The sequence below is a fragment of the Thalassophryne amazonica genome, chromosome 18, assembly GCF_902500255.1.
Source record: "Thalassophryne amazonica chromosome 18, fThaAma1.1, whole genome shotgun sequence".
Lineage (NCBI taxonomy): Eukaryota > Metazoa > Chordata > Actinopteri > Batrachoidiformes > Batrachoididae > Thalassophryne > Thalassophryne amazonica.
In genome coordinates, this window is record NC_047120.1 from 55,305,441 (window position 1) to 55,321,034 (window position 15,594).

Here is a 15,594-nt window from a genome sequence, read left to right on the forward strand (position 1 = left end):
TTCTATGGAGTTATGGGGTAAAACATAGCAAAAATGGTGAGAAGGGTCAATTTCAGTTTATAAAGGGGTGAAACGTTAAAGTTGCTCCAATTTTGGTAAAGAGTGATGCAAATTATTGGCTGAGCAAACAGAGTTGTAAAACAGAATAGTTTGCACCATCTGCCATGCATAGTTATCATATTACAGGGTAACATATATTATATGCCACTGAATCAAATGGATGTTGAAATTGTTTAACCTTTAGACACCAAACATTCAACACAGTCAAGACTATTCCATTTATTAATCCTATTAGCTCAACCAATAATTTGCATCACCTTTTACCAAAATTGGAGTAACATTAGCTTTTGACCCATGTATAAACTGAAACTGACCTTTGCCACCATTTTTGCTATTTTTTTTTACCCCATAACTCCACAGAATTCAGTCACAGATAGTACAAACTATATACCTTCTTGGAATCTTTATAATCAGACAAATAATTTGGTATAGTTTTTAATATGATTGAAGTGTTCTTAAATTTTGACCCCTGTCTTGCCTGACTGTTGTTCTCACTGGCCTGGCAGCTCTCCAGGTCTATAATAGTGTTGGGGAAACACTGCAAATGCTTGTGTGCTCCATCATGCGCTGTAATAATTCCAGCAAATGCATTTGCATGCTAGCAGGAATTGAACAATTTGGGCATATATGCAAATGTCTCATGAACACTTCCCGGTTGTTTCTGAGAGCATGCTGGAGTATTTGCAAATGGATACAATAAGCAGAGTACACCTAAAGCCCGATAAGAGCTCTTGGATAAACGGCATGTGGGTTGGCAGAATAAGGCATCAAACATAGTAGTACATAAAAAACAAGCTGCTGGTATGTGAACTTTCAAACACTACAAAAATTCTTGAATGAAATACTGTTTAACCACATTGAGAACTTCTCAATGAGATACAGTCATACAAGCATACTTCCACATCCACAGCACTCCTACCTGCATTCAAACTGCATTTATGAAAGTCATATGAATTATCTGCCTGTTTTCATTTTTGTTTGCGTTTTTTTTAGCCACACTGCCGAAATGTTTTTATTACCAGTACCACAAGCATTCAGAAAGACACTGAACTAACCTTGATCGTGCCCCTTTCCCCAACTGATTCTTGACTTTATCCAACAAATGCTAAATCCACTCAAAGGAGGCAAGCATCTTAGAACATTCCTTAAATTCAAGACAACTATTGCATACTGTGTGTAAATGAAAAGGACAAGAAGCCAAAGTCACTCCTTGAACACAAGACAAACACCTTAGTTAAGGGAGCATATTTGCCAATACTGCTCATATTTCCAACAGCAAAAATAAATTAGTTTGTATCAACACTATTTGGGGTCTTGTTTGCAAAACTGTATGTGAATTAATATTTCAAACCATAGATTTGTTTTTCAAAAAATAAAGTTCTGTGGGGTTTTTTTTTTTTTTATGAAAATTGAAGTATGCTTCTTGCAGTCAGTCTTTTGTGCTTGCATAGCAGATAACATTGGAGGCTCCCTCTCTATTCTACAACAATTCGTCACAATGTCCACCAAACCGCTGATGGTGTGTATGCCTAATCCTCAAACAAACCAGTCCTGCCCCGCAGCCTCTTCAAGTGGGCAGCTGTCTTAAATCATGGACCATGTCACGTTTTTACGGCTGGGATGGTTGGACTGGTTTATAATCATTTTGTGACGTTTGGATTTTAGGCATATGCAAAGCATTACTGCAGAGCATGTTTAATCTGTGCGAAGCACAATTCGCAAGGTAATGAGAGACCAAAACGAGGGAAATTTCCAACACCTCAATACCCGTTTCAAACGATCCATAGGATTTTATTGAATTGAACCAATGTCAAGGGAAAACTATTGCCTAGTATTGATTGATGCATATAGCAAATGGGTAGAGGTGTTCCCTGTTAAACATGCAGATGCTCTGACAGTTGCAAAGATACTTTGTAGAGACATAATTTCAAGACATGGACTACCTGAAACAATGTACAGTGATAATGGTACATATTTTGTAAATAAAATCATCCAGCATTTGGCAGAACATTTGAAAATAAATGCAAAAACACATTGTGCTTATCATCCTCAAGGTGCAGGTTTAGTGGCAAGAACAAATGGAACAATTAAAATAAGCTCAGGAAAGTGCATGAAAAGAAAAAAAACTGGGTTTATTGTTTGGATTTGGTGACACTGTACATGCATATAACACACAGCTCAGAGACTGGCCTTACGCCATTTGAAATTTTGTACGGCAGGCCCTACAGAATACCAGAGTTACAGAAAATAGCTGGGCCTGATAGTGAGGATGAGGGATTAGCTGACTATATGAGACGTGTGTTATCCCATAAGAATGTCATACACGGTAAAAAGATAGACTCTCCTATTTCTGTGCAGGGCCCGACAGTCAGGTCCAGATCGGGGACTGGGTGCTGACAAAGACTATTAAGAGAAAAAACTGGTCATCTCTGAAGTGGGAAGGTCCATTCCAAGTGCTGCTAACCACCCCCACCGCAGTGAAAATTGCAGAGAGGTCATCTTGGGTGCATCTATCCCACTGCAAAAGACAAAGATACCTGAAAGATCCCAAACAAGACAAGGGGAGTGAGGTGTAACAGTGACGGCTGATGGCCTATAGGCGAGCAACGGCTGGAAGTGCGTCGTAACAGAGACAGAGAGTGACCAGGAGTGAACAAAGACGAAGACCAGAGATTGAAGCAGATGCCAGGGTCCTGAAGCAGATGAGAAACCAGCTACCGAGGAGAATCCTGTCCACGTAATCCAGGATTAGAAGCAGACGGACTACAAGCTTGAAATAAGAGCACTGAAGCTGACAAGATCAGACCAGGAGAAAAGAAGCAGACGAAACTGCATCTTTGAGAACGGGAGACAATGGAAAGGTTCTATTCCTGTGCACCTGTGTTTGGAAGAAAACGTCAAGAGCAGGGCACAGGACAGAGTACATGACACATTATTTTAATTCCACTTGCAACATGCTTTACACATACTGATGATAGTACAGATTTATGCACTACAGCTGAAGGGAACTAACATAAAAAGAGTTCCAGATTCCCTCGGTCCCTTGCTGAACTGAACTGAGACTGAACTGTCACCTTCAGCCCCTAAGCCCAGACAAACTGAACCTTTTGAACTGTCACCAAAGAAAGAAGACATCTTCAAGACCAGAACTGTTGCCCCTCTCTCTGTCCCTAGAGAGAGAGAGAGAGAGAGAAAAAAGAGAAAACCTCATGACAGGGGGAGTGAAAGAGCCATAGCAACAGGTTGTTCAAAATACTGTTTTATCTATGGAGAGCTTTGCTGCCAGAGCAGGCTGCAAACTACGCACCTGCTGATGATTTTGACGATTATTGCTGTGATTGTGGGATTTACTGTGTGGTGGTATGAAAAAATATATGAACCACGTTACAATTCAGACCAGAAGAAAGTGATACCTTTATCAAATCTGGTGACAAGCATCTTTACTAACCGTAGGCCTGTGTCTTTCTAGTGTCACAATTCTCAAAGATATCGGAAAAACTTTATAACAACAGATTTATTGAACACACAACCTGCTTAATGATAGTCGATATGGGTTTAGATGCAATAGAAGCGATTAATAAACACATGGAGTTTGTGTCGTTTGTGGAGTTCCTCAGGGTTCTGTGTTGGCACCAAAAGTTATTCATATTGTATATCAATGATTTATGTAAAGTCTCGGATCTGCTTAGAGCAGTCATCTTTGCAGATGATGCGATCTTATTTGGTTCAGGGGATATTTGCAACAATTATTAGATGATCTGGGATCAGAGATGATAAAGTTGAAGAGTTGGTTCGATTCGATATGAACAAACTGTCACTAAATTGGTCTAAAAACTAAAATAATGTTATTTGGAAACCATTAAGAATAATTCATAATGCAGGTTATCGGGATCATACCAATCCACTGTTTATTAAATCAAAGATTTTAAAACTCCATGACATGATTTAATTTAAGACTGTTCGATTGATGTATAAAGTAAAACATAAGCAAGTACCTTTCAGAATTCAAGGATATTTTATGCAAAGAGAAGGATATATAATTTAAGGGGTTTGTATCATTTTAAAGTTGCGGGCGCAAGGATGACCAGGAAATGCTTCTATGTCTGTTTGTGGCCCAAACAATTGGAATAAGCTACCTGAGAAACTCCAACAATGTCCAAATATCAATCAGTTTAAATATTTATACAAAGAAATGGTGTTCAACAGGTATGTATCTGATGGAAACCGCTGAATTGTGTTGTGTGTTGAATGTGCTTCATCTAAATTCTTACTATTGTATGTACTGGGGTAACTAGAATGATATAGGAGCTATTCATACTCTGATGTTATTGAGGAGCACTGTGAGTATAGACTTTATTACCAACGGTTCTTCGGATTGTGGTATCACATCCTGCTACAACTGCTCACCCCATTGTTGTTTTTTTTGGATTTACTACGTGTTATGATTTGTTGTATGATTCCTCTTGCTTGATCAATGGCTCAACGGATGATTTCCACCACAGTTGATGGCTTCTTGCTGGACCGTTACTATGTTGCGTTATTGCTATCGGAGGCTGAATTATGTCACCCCCCGACGGGGAAAACTGGTGGTTAAGTACACTGTTTGTAAGCTTTTTATGTTTCTACAATGATGATGTTGTGAGGGTAGACATTAAAATTCGATAAACAGGGAGGAAAGAATGACAGGGTTTTCCTCTATATTGTCAATATATATTATCAAATATTAAGTCTTTACTTTGATGTACTCTGTGATCGTCTTTGATTCTGTTTTCTATTTTTCATATATACATGTATGCATGTGTGAGAGTTCATGTACCATTATTCCTTTAAATAATTACTCATTGTCAAAGCAATCACTGTTCAAGTGATCAGTAAAACTGCCACACGAAAGTGAGCAGATGATCTTTAGCTTGGTCAATGTGCAGACTGTTTTGCTAGGGTCATGTTTTTGCTAAGCGCAGATGTGCACCTTTAATTAACAGTTCAGCCTTGAGGAAAGAGCATTGTAACCGGAACACCGGTTCAGGGCTGGACATTATGGGAAGCTTAGGAGACTGAGGGCTCAAAGCCATAACAGTTTTCATATCAATGTGAGACCAGACTTTGTGTCTTTCCATTGTTTTGTGATACTGTCACTCCTATATGCTGTATGTATATTCAATAAAAGGAGAGGCAAATGGGCGGGAACTTCAGAGCAGACGACAGTTCTTTCTGAAGGAGCGGCTCATTTGTTTTCTCCTGATCAGGAAAAGAGGTTCAGTGTCTCTTGCGTGATTATTTTCTGTAAACTGGGTTGTTCCTTTCAGGTCCAACTCCGAACAACTCTGACAGAGCTGCTAGCTGATGCGTTCAGTGCGCATCGGTCATTTCAAAGTGTCACAGAATTTCATCGAGTTTCTACTTAAACTGCCTCGTTTCTGCTCAAAACTGAATTTAGAATGATTTCAGAGGTTTTACCTTTATCATCTGATGGTTAATAATCCCATTAATCTATTTGATTGCTGTTGGTGAAGAGACGTGCTGCTGTGGTCCGAAATGACGCATGCGCAGATACAAAGGGCGGACCGATTTTTGGGGTGGACTGTTCGGTCTGCAACACCGGCTTTAATAACTGACTCAAACTAAGAGATTAGTGGATGCACAGTTGTAATATTCTGTCTGTGATTTTGCATATAACATAATTTTGACCATCCTAGAAGTTAGCAGATTGATAAACACACAAATAAGAGTTTATAAAGATCATGTTCTCAGATGAGTGTTAGGTTCCCATCAGCAGCTGTCTTACTAAGGAGATGTATGAGTAAATAAGAGAGAAAAATCAGATTAGCCTGTGCCCACACATGGGAAAAAAAAGCGGAAACAAGGTGGGGGGGGGGGGGGGGGGGAAGGAGCTAACTCAACACTTCTGGAATTCAAACTTCAATCAACAATCAGGAAGTCCAAATACTTCCATGTCAGGCAGAATGCTCCAACCAGTCATCCAGCCAGAGAGACACACTGCATTAATCAGCAAATAAGACCTCAGTCCTCTGAACTTCCTCTCCAAATTCAACAACACTCACATTCAGACGTGTCGACGTAACCGACAGCAGATGTGAATATGAAAAAATATAGATAAAATCTTAAAGCAGCAAAATCTTAAACAGAGCTTAACATTTGACATCGTAAAATGCATAAAACTGCGACTTCTGCCCAACTGATCTGACTCAAAGGCTGCAGAGGCATAATGAGAGACAGCCGCTGTTTATCTCTTCTTATCAACAGGCAGCATGAAACTCAAAATGACTCATTATTGTGATTGCTGATGATACCATACACAAATAGGTTTACTGTGGTGCTACTTTCCCCCATTGGATCATAATTTCCAGTCTCTGAAGAAACACTGAAAAGATATGGACTGAATGTGATACTCTGAGCAGGTATTTTCAGGGTTTAGAAGAACTGGAACAACTGGACTTTTGCCAGCACAACAGGAAGTCATATTGACTTCAACTGTATAATGAAAAACAAAAACAAACAACAAAACAAATTGCTAAATAAGGGAAGACACACTCGAGGGAAACGATGAACTTTAAAGACTATTCGGGTGAGTCTTTAACTACTGGCACTATTGGCCTTGTAAATGTAATTTCCACCACACCATGCCTTACAATATAAAGCGCCTTGGGGCAACTGTTTGTTGTGATTTGGCGCTATATATATGTGCTCTGATGTCACTGTTTATCTCCATGAAACTACCCACACAATCTTTCATACAAACTTTTTAAAGGGACATTATTGTTGTGGTGGAAATTACGGCAATAGTGTTACACTACATTTCGTTTAAAAAAATCACAACAGTTGTATGACATTGAATACCCCAATTATGTTTTGATTATTTACTGATATTTTATTCAGAGATATTTTAAAACATTAGAAAAAATGTTTTTTTACTATTCATTTTCATCATTGAAGATCATAAGTCTGGGTGTGGGACAAGCACCAAAACGGCAATATTTGCATATAATGATGCTGAAAAAAGGTGAAAAAGTCATCACAGACTACTAGGACAAATTTCTTAAAACACTTTCATTGTAAGATAACTATAAAAGTGTGAAATTTCCCCTTTTTCTTTTTTTCATAAAATATGATCAAGGGACATAAAAGTACCCGTAGTCTAAGAATCACCCATTAGCAGGTTTTTGAAAAAGGGATGAAATGTACCAATTCTGCAGAAGGAATAAAAAAAAATACACACACACACACTATATATATATATATATAAGGGATGCACTGATACCACTTTTTTCCAGACTGAGTACAAGTACATACATTTTGGTTTTCGTCGATACAGGGTACCGATACGAATATTTAATGATATCATTAGTTTTATGATGACTTTGAAAACATGTTTTATTCACCAGTTGTACCTTACATTTTGACTGTACCTGCTACCAATATCATTAGCTTTGTTTTTATTTACAAACATTTCACTTAAATCATGTAACTTCACTTTGACTCCAACAAACTGTCCTTTAACATTAACTGTGTGTTTCTTAGCAAACATGACACTGCCAGACATCTCACAAATGTCATCTATGGACGTCAGCACTACAAAATATACAACACCAGGAACAGAACTGAAACTGTCCATCACTAACTTTGACTGTGAGGACTAAAAGCCTTTTTTGAAAATGTGAGGGGCAGATTCTTTTTGATGAAAAGAAGCTTCTCTGCTTAATCAGCTGTGAGCCTGTTTCTGTTTTCATCTGCGATGTGTGACACTGAGTAAACACTATTTTCTTAACATTTAATTAAATACGTACCGGTAACATACACAAATACATACCAAAATGGTTTTTCCCCAAAGGTGGAACATGTAATATTGGAGGAGCACGGCGTGTACGCACACGCACGCACGGTGTTGCAACACACGGAGGCAAAACGTAGTAATTTTCACATTATTTTATTTTCCTTTGTGGATCATGGGATAATTTCCTCACGTTCAGACAGAATCGCCCGTTGCCTGTGGTAAATGAGCCGTTACTAAATGAGGTGCGCACTGACACTTCTGGCACAAAGTGCAGCTCATGAAGGGGAGTTTATGTTCCAAACACAGTGCCACAGGTATTCTGTAAATGGATTACACCTGTTGCAGTCCAAGATGCCTGAACACCCACACCGAGGGCTGAAACTCACCAACCTGATGGACAATCTTCGCCGCTGAAACCCGATCTGAGTTCCGACAGAGGAACTGCCGCAAAGTGCCGAACTCACAGGGAAAGTTTTTTTTCAGCCACACGAGGAATTAAAGTATTTTCAGATGTTGTGTTCCAAACTCAGGAAGCTTTAGGTGGATTATTCTTCAGGATTGTATGATGATGAATTCCACAAACAGGTAAGACTTTTTATTTATACTCTGTGTGAATTTTTTCCACATGAGGACCACAGCTTTCAGCGGCTTATAGTCCAGAGATTTCGGAGCGTGTGTGTGAAAATCCCACATTGAGAGGTTGACATCACGCTGTAAAGAGGTATCGGGTCACAGAGTATCGCAGACATTTTATGATTACATGTATGGGTAAATGAATACAGGATCGGCTGATACCCGATACTGGTATTGGGATCGGTGCATCTATCTATCTATCACACACACATACATATACAGATATTGCTTGCTATGATCAAAAACAGCTTCTGTTATACCCTGATCCAAACAATCATAAGAGATGAACCAATACAAAAAAGTTGATCCACTTATACACTCCACTTGGAAAGTTATTGCCCTCAAGACCTCTGCCATTAAGATTTAAATTATCTTTAAAAAAATACACTATTTAGCTCAGCAGAAAAGAACATTTGAAAATGTGATAAAGTGGTTTGTTCCAGTGAAACGCTTTACCCATCAATATATCTTGGGGAATTCAAGTGCTGATTGTCTAGTGCTTCTCAGCTAAACCAAGTAAACACCAAAACAGACCAGCGATCCAGTACTGGACACACAAGAGATATCAACCGTGGTGTATTTTGTGACAAGTGAAGGGATATTCGAGGTTTAAACACTGAGCTAAAGGTATCACATTTACACTGAGATTTCTTAAAGAAAAGAGCAAAATCAGTGTTATGAGGACTACACTGATCCATCCTGAGAAGATATACACCAGAGAAACAGAACCAAAGCACCTACATTTAAAAGAGACTAACCAGAGATGTTGGGACTCATACTGACCTACTGCTGCCATCATCATGATCATGTAGTGTTGCCTCAATGCCGCTGTCCGTCTCCACATCCTCGTGCATCTCAGGGGGCACGAGTACACCAGTGTCTTCATCGGTGAAAGTCTCACACTCACTATAAGTGCTCTCTGAACCCAGGTACGCACTGTCAGTCACCTCATTTTGCTGCAATAACATAAGCAAAATAGGAAGAGTATTAAAATATACCCATCAACCAGTGAATCGATTTTTCATATGCATTCATGTGATTCATGGCACACCCCAGAATGCTTGCACATAGATCTGCCAGGGGGATTCCCCAAGGTTTCCACTGTTACTAGACTTATATCCATGACAACTGCCACAGAACATTTCAGGCCTCTAAGTCAATTATTTGCTGAGATATCCTACCTTGAACATGGCTCCAGAAATGACGCCCATAATTTTTGCCTAAAAAAAACGGCAGACCCCATGCACACTAAATTGGCCATATCTCAGAAACTACTTGGCCTACAGGCCTCAAACTTCAGATGTGTTGTTCTGAATAGTCTGGGAATATTTGATTAAAATTTAAAGAAAATCTGAGACAAAGTGCGTGAGGGCCCTCAAATATTCGTTGAATTGACGTGGCCTTGACGTATCAATTCTGTCCAAAACTGAACCCCCTTTGCCCTCGTTTAACACACAACTCTTCTACCATGTTTAACCCATATGAGTTAAAGAGTTTTGACCTTGAGTTTGAACTTTTGAGGTCATCAAGATTAAGAGTTGTGTGCAAAATATAAAGGTGATACATATTACGTATAATGTAATATATAATGTAACACACACAAACGGCCCAAATATTGACCTTGGTTTGTGACCCTGGCTTTTATCTGATTTTTCTGTACCTGACAAACCCTCCATCATTCCACTGAGTGTGGTCCAAATCAGATCAAAAGCTTTTGAGTTGTTTTGTTCCCACCCAGAAAGGTGCAAACACTGAGATGAAAACAATACAACCAAATAAGCCACACAGCATAAACAGATTCTGAGAGCAGGCTGGAGGTTTCACATAGCTAACTGAACAACGTCTGCAGGACTAACACATCCAAGCAACAGGAGGTGCAAAAAATATGTGCAAAAAGTATGTACAAACTTAATGCTTATCCATACCACCCCCCCCCCCCCCCCCCCAAAAAAAAGGATTAACAATGCTGGAAAGATCAACATACCAGTCTTAATGAAGAGTCTGGAGAAGACATGTCCAGAGGGCTATCAACAGTGCTCAAAACCATGCTCTCTGCCTGGACCCACTGACAGGAAGGACATTAAATGACTCCCACTAGCATTTCCTCACCTTTATTTTCAGAAAGCGTTAAAGCAAAGTTTTGGGGGAGAAAAAAAAAATGCAAGCTATCTAAACACCTCCCTGATTTCCACAGGGTGGTCAGCGGGGTGGAGACAAAGTCCAAAGAGTAGTACAAGTGAACCGCAATAATCAACTATGACGTTCTATCATTCAGCCCTGATATAAACCTCAAACAGCTGAATAACTGTTAATCTTTCCTGCCTCATGAGTGCTGCAATCCCAGAGAGACAATTATAAATGATTAAGCCACTTCTGACTCTATGTGTCCGAGACTCCCTACAAACAGCACTAGCTGGGGGCTCAAACACATGAACTACCTGCCATACGTCTCAAACTGTGTGCTGCTGGTTAAATTATGACCTCAGGAGTTGCAACATGTACCAACATGCAAAATCTAATCATTTTTGGTGAAACAATAAAAGAATTACATCATTAGTCAATACTTAGGGATGAAGGTAATCAAAACTGTGGAAAGGAAAAACAGGGCGGAAAAGACGTTGCATTACTCTAATGCCCGGCCTCAACTGAACAGTCTCACCGTGCCTGTTTTCAAAGCAAACAGGGTTAGAACAGCACAACCTTTGAGAGAGAGGAAGATTCTTTGCCAAAGGGGAGGAAAAAGGAAAGAAAAAAAACAAAAAAAAACAAACAGCTGTGGACACAAGTGTCACATACTTCAAACATACACAAACTTCCCAAAAACTGAGCCTAGCAGTTCCAGTAAACAGCAGCCACAGTTCAAAAATGTCACAAATGCAAAATACCTATCCTGCAAAAAACAAAAACAAACAAACAACCAAACAAACAAAAACATCCATTAAATCAGCAGAGTGACCAGAGTGAGATCAAACTGTAAAGCGTAACTAAGGATCAATCGATACACATTTCTAATATAAAAAAATCTCAGGCTTTAGAAAATGTTCGACATGCACGCTGTAAAATGCAGTGAGTGAATAGACAGAAGGTGTATTCATTGAAGTTTTTCCACACAATAACTTGAGAACAATAAATTACTCTTATGACTCCAAAGGAAAGGGGCATATAATGAGGACAAAGAAATTAAAAATCTATTTTAATGCACCAACTCAATTTTAAAAGCAGCTTTGTTTTGCTATAGTATCTGACACACAGGTCTGACATAGTGCTAATTTTGTCATCTGTTCTTTAATTTAGTCTTAGTCTTGTGTCAAATGTCAAGTTTTAGTCATATTTAGCAATTCACATACCATTTTTATGTAGTCTAGTTTTAGTTGACTAAAAAGCCTGTTAATTTTAGTGCAGTTTTAGTCAAAAGAAAACTGAATGTATTTTACTCTTGTTTCAGTCGAGACATTTTAGTCTTTGTTATAAAAAGAAACATTATTTCTGATTACCATTTCAGTCAATGTAGTGTTTTACCATACCAAATACTGAAAGTTATCATTACCTGACAAAATACACATTGAATTATTGAATGTTTGTGATGTTTTTGCCCGATATTTTAAACCCGCAAGCCTTCCCATCAGATAATACTATATATTCGGTTTTCTTGTAAATCCATGATGCTGTAGGGGTGCAGGTCTTTTTAAATGAAACATTTGTTGGATCTAGTTATTCTATTTGAATGCTGAGAATAAAATAAAGCTGAATAAATAAAAAAATTAAAGTTTCAATTTAAGATTTGTAATCATTTTTATCTATTGTAAGAGCCACAACTTCAGCCAGTTTAATTTAAAAATGATGCACACTTCATATTTCATTATTTACTTTATATTTCATGTCAGCTGTTATGTATTAGAAATAATGATTAAAAACAAATTTAATATTGGATGGATAGTGTTTGCTGCTGTGTTCAAAAATGTGCACACAGTAACTTTAAACTGAGCCTCAGAGAGCTGATCAGACACTAACACCATGACAGTGTACACATGTAAACTATTTTTTTCAATAAATGTTTGTCATTGGTGTCAGATGGATTTACTCTGCAGCACGTTTATTATTTATTTAAAAAATTTTTTTTTTTACGAGTTGCGTGATGTGTAATGTAATTAGTGCTCTTGTCTTCTTAAACATGCAATTAAACACAAATGTTTTGGCTTTTAGGTTCCTAGTTTGTAATAAAAATGTAAGTTAACTTTCTGGTGGCTGGTGACCGCTCTAGTGGCCTTTACAGATCTATGCGTGGACGTATCACCCATTCTTGAATGCGCCCCCTGTACTTTTTATATGTTGCATCCAGCCTTGACGATTTTGCACCAGGACGGCATCAGTGGTACCTCTGCTGAATGAGACACATTCTGGAAACATTTTCAAAGTATAAGAGCTTGAAGACTAAAATGGAGCGAAATTTTATTTCAGTTTGTATTTCATATAAAACATTTTAGTCTCATATTTTTCATCAACAATAATGTATGTTAATTTCGTATCGTTGTCTCGTCTTCATTATGACAAAAAAAGGTTGTTGTTGAAGATATTTCATCTTGTCTCCTGTGACAAAATTAACACTAGTCTGACACCTGCTGAAGCAGAAACGAGCTATAGAGACCAAAACCATTTTTAATAATAAATAATAATGACTTGGATTTATTTATTATTTGCGCTGCAAAATGAGACAAATCAGCATGGGATTTTCCCCTTCATAACCCGTTTGGACTAATCTTATTTCATCTACAAATCAATTTAAACTCAAGAATCCTTGATTATCTTTCTTTAAGCATTGTAAATGTATGGACTCAATTTATATAACACGTTCCATTTGAATCAGAAGCTCAAACCGCTTTACAATGATGCCTCACATTTACACACACACTGATGTTGGCGTGATGCCATGTATTAAAGATGTGTGTTTTCTGAGTGCAGCGTGCACAATGCATTTTTAATGCATTCTCGCTCAGTATTGGAGTCGAATACATGAGTTAGTCATCAGAGCATAAAACAGGCTGAAGATGAGTGAATGCAATTGCTTTGTGCAGTACATGGCCTGTCAGCTCTTGTGCACTTCTAAACCACACCGAGTGAGGGCACTGATACTGTGCAATGTATGCCAGATAAAACAAGCTGCAGCCAGAGTTCATAGCACATACAATAGCAGACGCACTTCAATTCTGCAGAGGCCAGCAACAAGTCTACTTAAATATACAAGTTCCTTGCACAAGAGGAGGCAGGAATCTCAGATATGCTGACCACAAGTTAAAAAAAAATATACATATGTAAAACATACTTCATCAAATTCAATATTTGATCAATGGGAAAAACACAAACACTGAAAAACTTAGTCTGCCAGATGCTGTTTTTGTACATGCCAAACCAGTTTGTTCAATCTGTGGAATATTCACAGAGAGGTAATGATAGTTCTGCAATCCGCTCGGTGAATTACAGTGGCAAGAGTGAAGAGTGCACGGGGAGTTCAACATGCGACCTTCACACTGTGCTGCTGTCCAAAAGAGAAAATCAAAGCGGAGCAGCTGGGCCGCATACACAAGCAGAATGAGGTTATTACTCACCTCATCGTATTCCTCCGGGCAGCCTGCGGCTCCATCCCCTGGGCTGTAGTTTACCTTGTAGAGCTGCGGCTCTGGACCTGGAGATATGAGAGGGAGAGGACAGGGTTAATATTTGCTGAGTAAACACAGAAAGTCAACCAGCAAAGGAGGCTCAACAAACACACAAAGTGCGTATGGTGCCGGTGTGCATGAACGGCAAACAGGCGTAATTGTGGAAAGAACGAACAGAGGCGCTTCAGCAACGGGCACAAGCAATACTCGTGAATGTATGAAATTAAGAAAACAAACTACGTCGCAATCAGTATAACCAGTAAGCTATAATAAAGCAGACACAAACAAAAGCAGAAAATTATAAAGGGACTTGCGCAATAAACTATACTAACAAAGCTTCTGTCCTGCTCAAATAATACAAACACACAAATGTACATTAAACAGGCACAGTAGCTAACTATAAGACAGACTAAAATGTTTATTAATGAAAAATTTTAATTATTAATTAAGCTGACCCCCTCCTTTACCCGCACAACGCCAAATATCTGTGCTTAACAAACTGAGAACGCAATCAGCACAATAAAGGGTGTGTGTGTCTAAGCTGCCCAACACACAGTTAGCCTTCTAATCCTTATATGAGAGCAAACATTAGGTACAATTTTCCACTCATATTTTATACGACAGTGTGTGTGTGAGATTTAGAGTCATCTAGTGGTGAGGTGGCCAATTGCATTATATAGTTGCAGGTCACAGTATTGTTTCCCTTCCTGTTTTTGCTTGTTTTGTGACAGGGATTCTCGCTTCCTTGCCTTCTCTTATGAGAAGCAATGACGCTCCATTTCTCGACAAATTAGTGTTTTTAAATTTGTTGGCCTTCACTAGCAAACAGTACACAGTGTAAAGGGGAGCAACCGACTCCTCATCTGTGTTCTTCAGTGTTCTAGATATGCTGCAAGATGTGAAAGATGGAGTAAATATGTCCCTTGTGGGCTACTGTATCGCCATGGTGGCCTCCCTGAGGGGGACTGCTTCCATGTAGATATGAAGAGCTCATTCTAATCTGATGAAAACAACTATTTATTGTTGTAGGTAATTATACATTAATGAACAGATGGTTATGACTCCTATATTCCATTTCTGATGATAAACATCCCCAACATTCAACACACTGTAGCTTTAAATCTTCCCACATGCTGATATGAGTTCATCATGAAAGTCTTGGGAATGTCATTCCATCAGCAGGGTGATTTTAGTCACAGGATATATATTCTGAGTTTCAGGCCATCACAAGAAGTGTAGGTCAGGCTAGTCTTTGAAGGACTGTTAGTTATGAATGTTATATTCCATCTCTGCTAATAGCCTACACAGTGCAGCTTTAAAAGCCTCACTGTAGAATTCCACAGGGCTATGGAAAAAATTTACATAACAACAGATTCAATTCCACTTTGCCAATAAAGGCTATTGTTGAAAGCACCTGTCTGACAACCAGTGAAAGCTAAGCTGAGGCAGACCTCC

At 38.7% G+C, this 15,594-nt stretch overlaps 1 protein-coding gene across 1 annotated transcript in view; it reads right to left on the bottom strand.

Annotated features, from left to right (window-relative positions):
* rab11fip3 (RAB11 family interacting protein 3 (class II)) overlaps positions 1-15,594 on the bottom strand; it is an 85,250-nt gene that overhangs the window by 47,012 nt on the left and 22,644 nt on the right. The window contains exons 3-4 of the mRNA XM_034193494.1: positions 14,089-14,165; positions 9,265-9,441 (exon numbers count right to left, since the gene is read on the bottom strand). Coding sequence (XP_034049385.1) covers positions 9,265-9,441; positions 14,089-14,165 — 254 coding nt within the window. The remainder of the gene's footprint in view (positions 1-9,264; positions 9,442-14,088; positions 14,166-15,594) is intronic.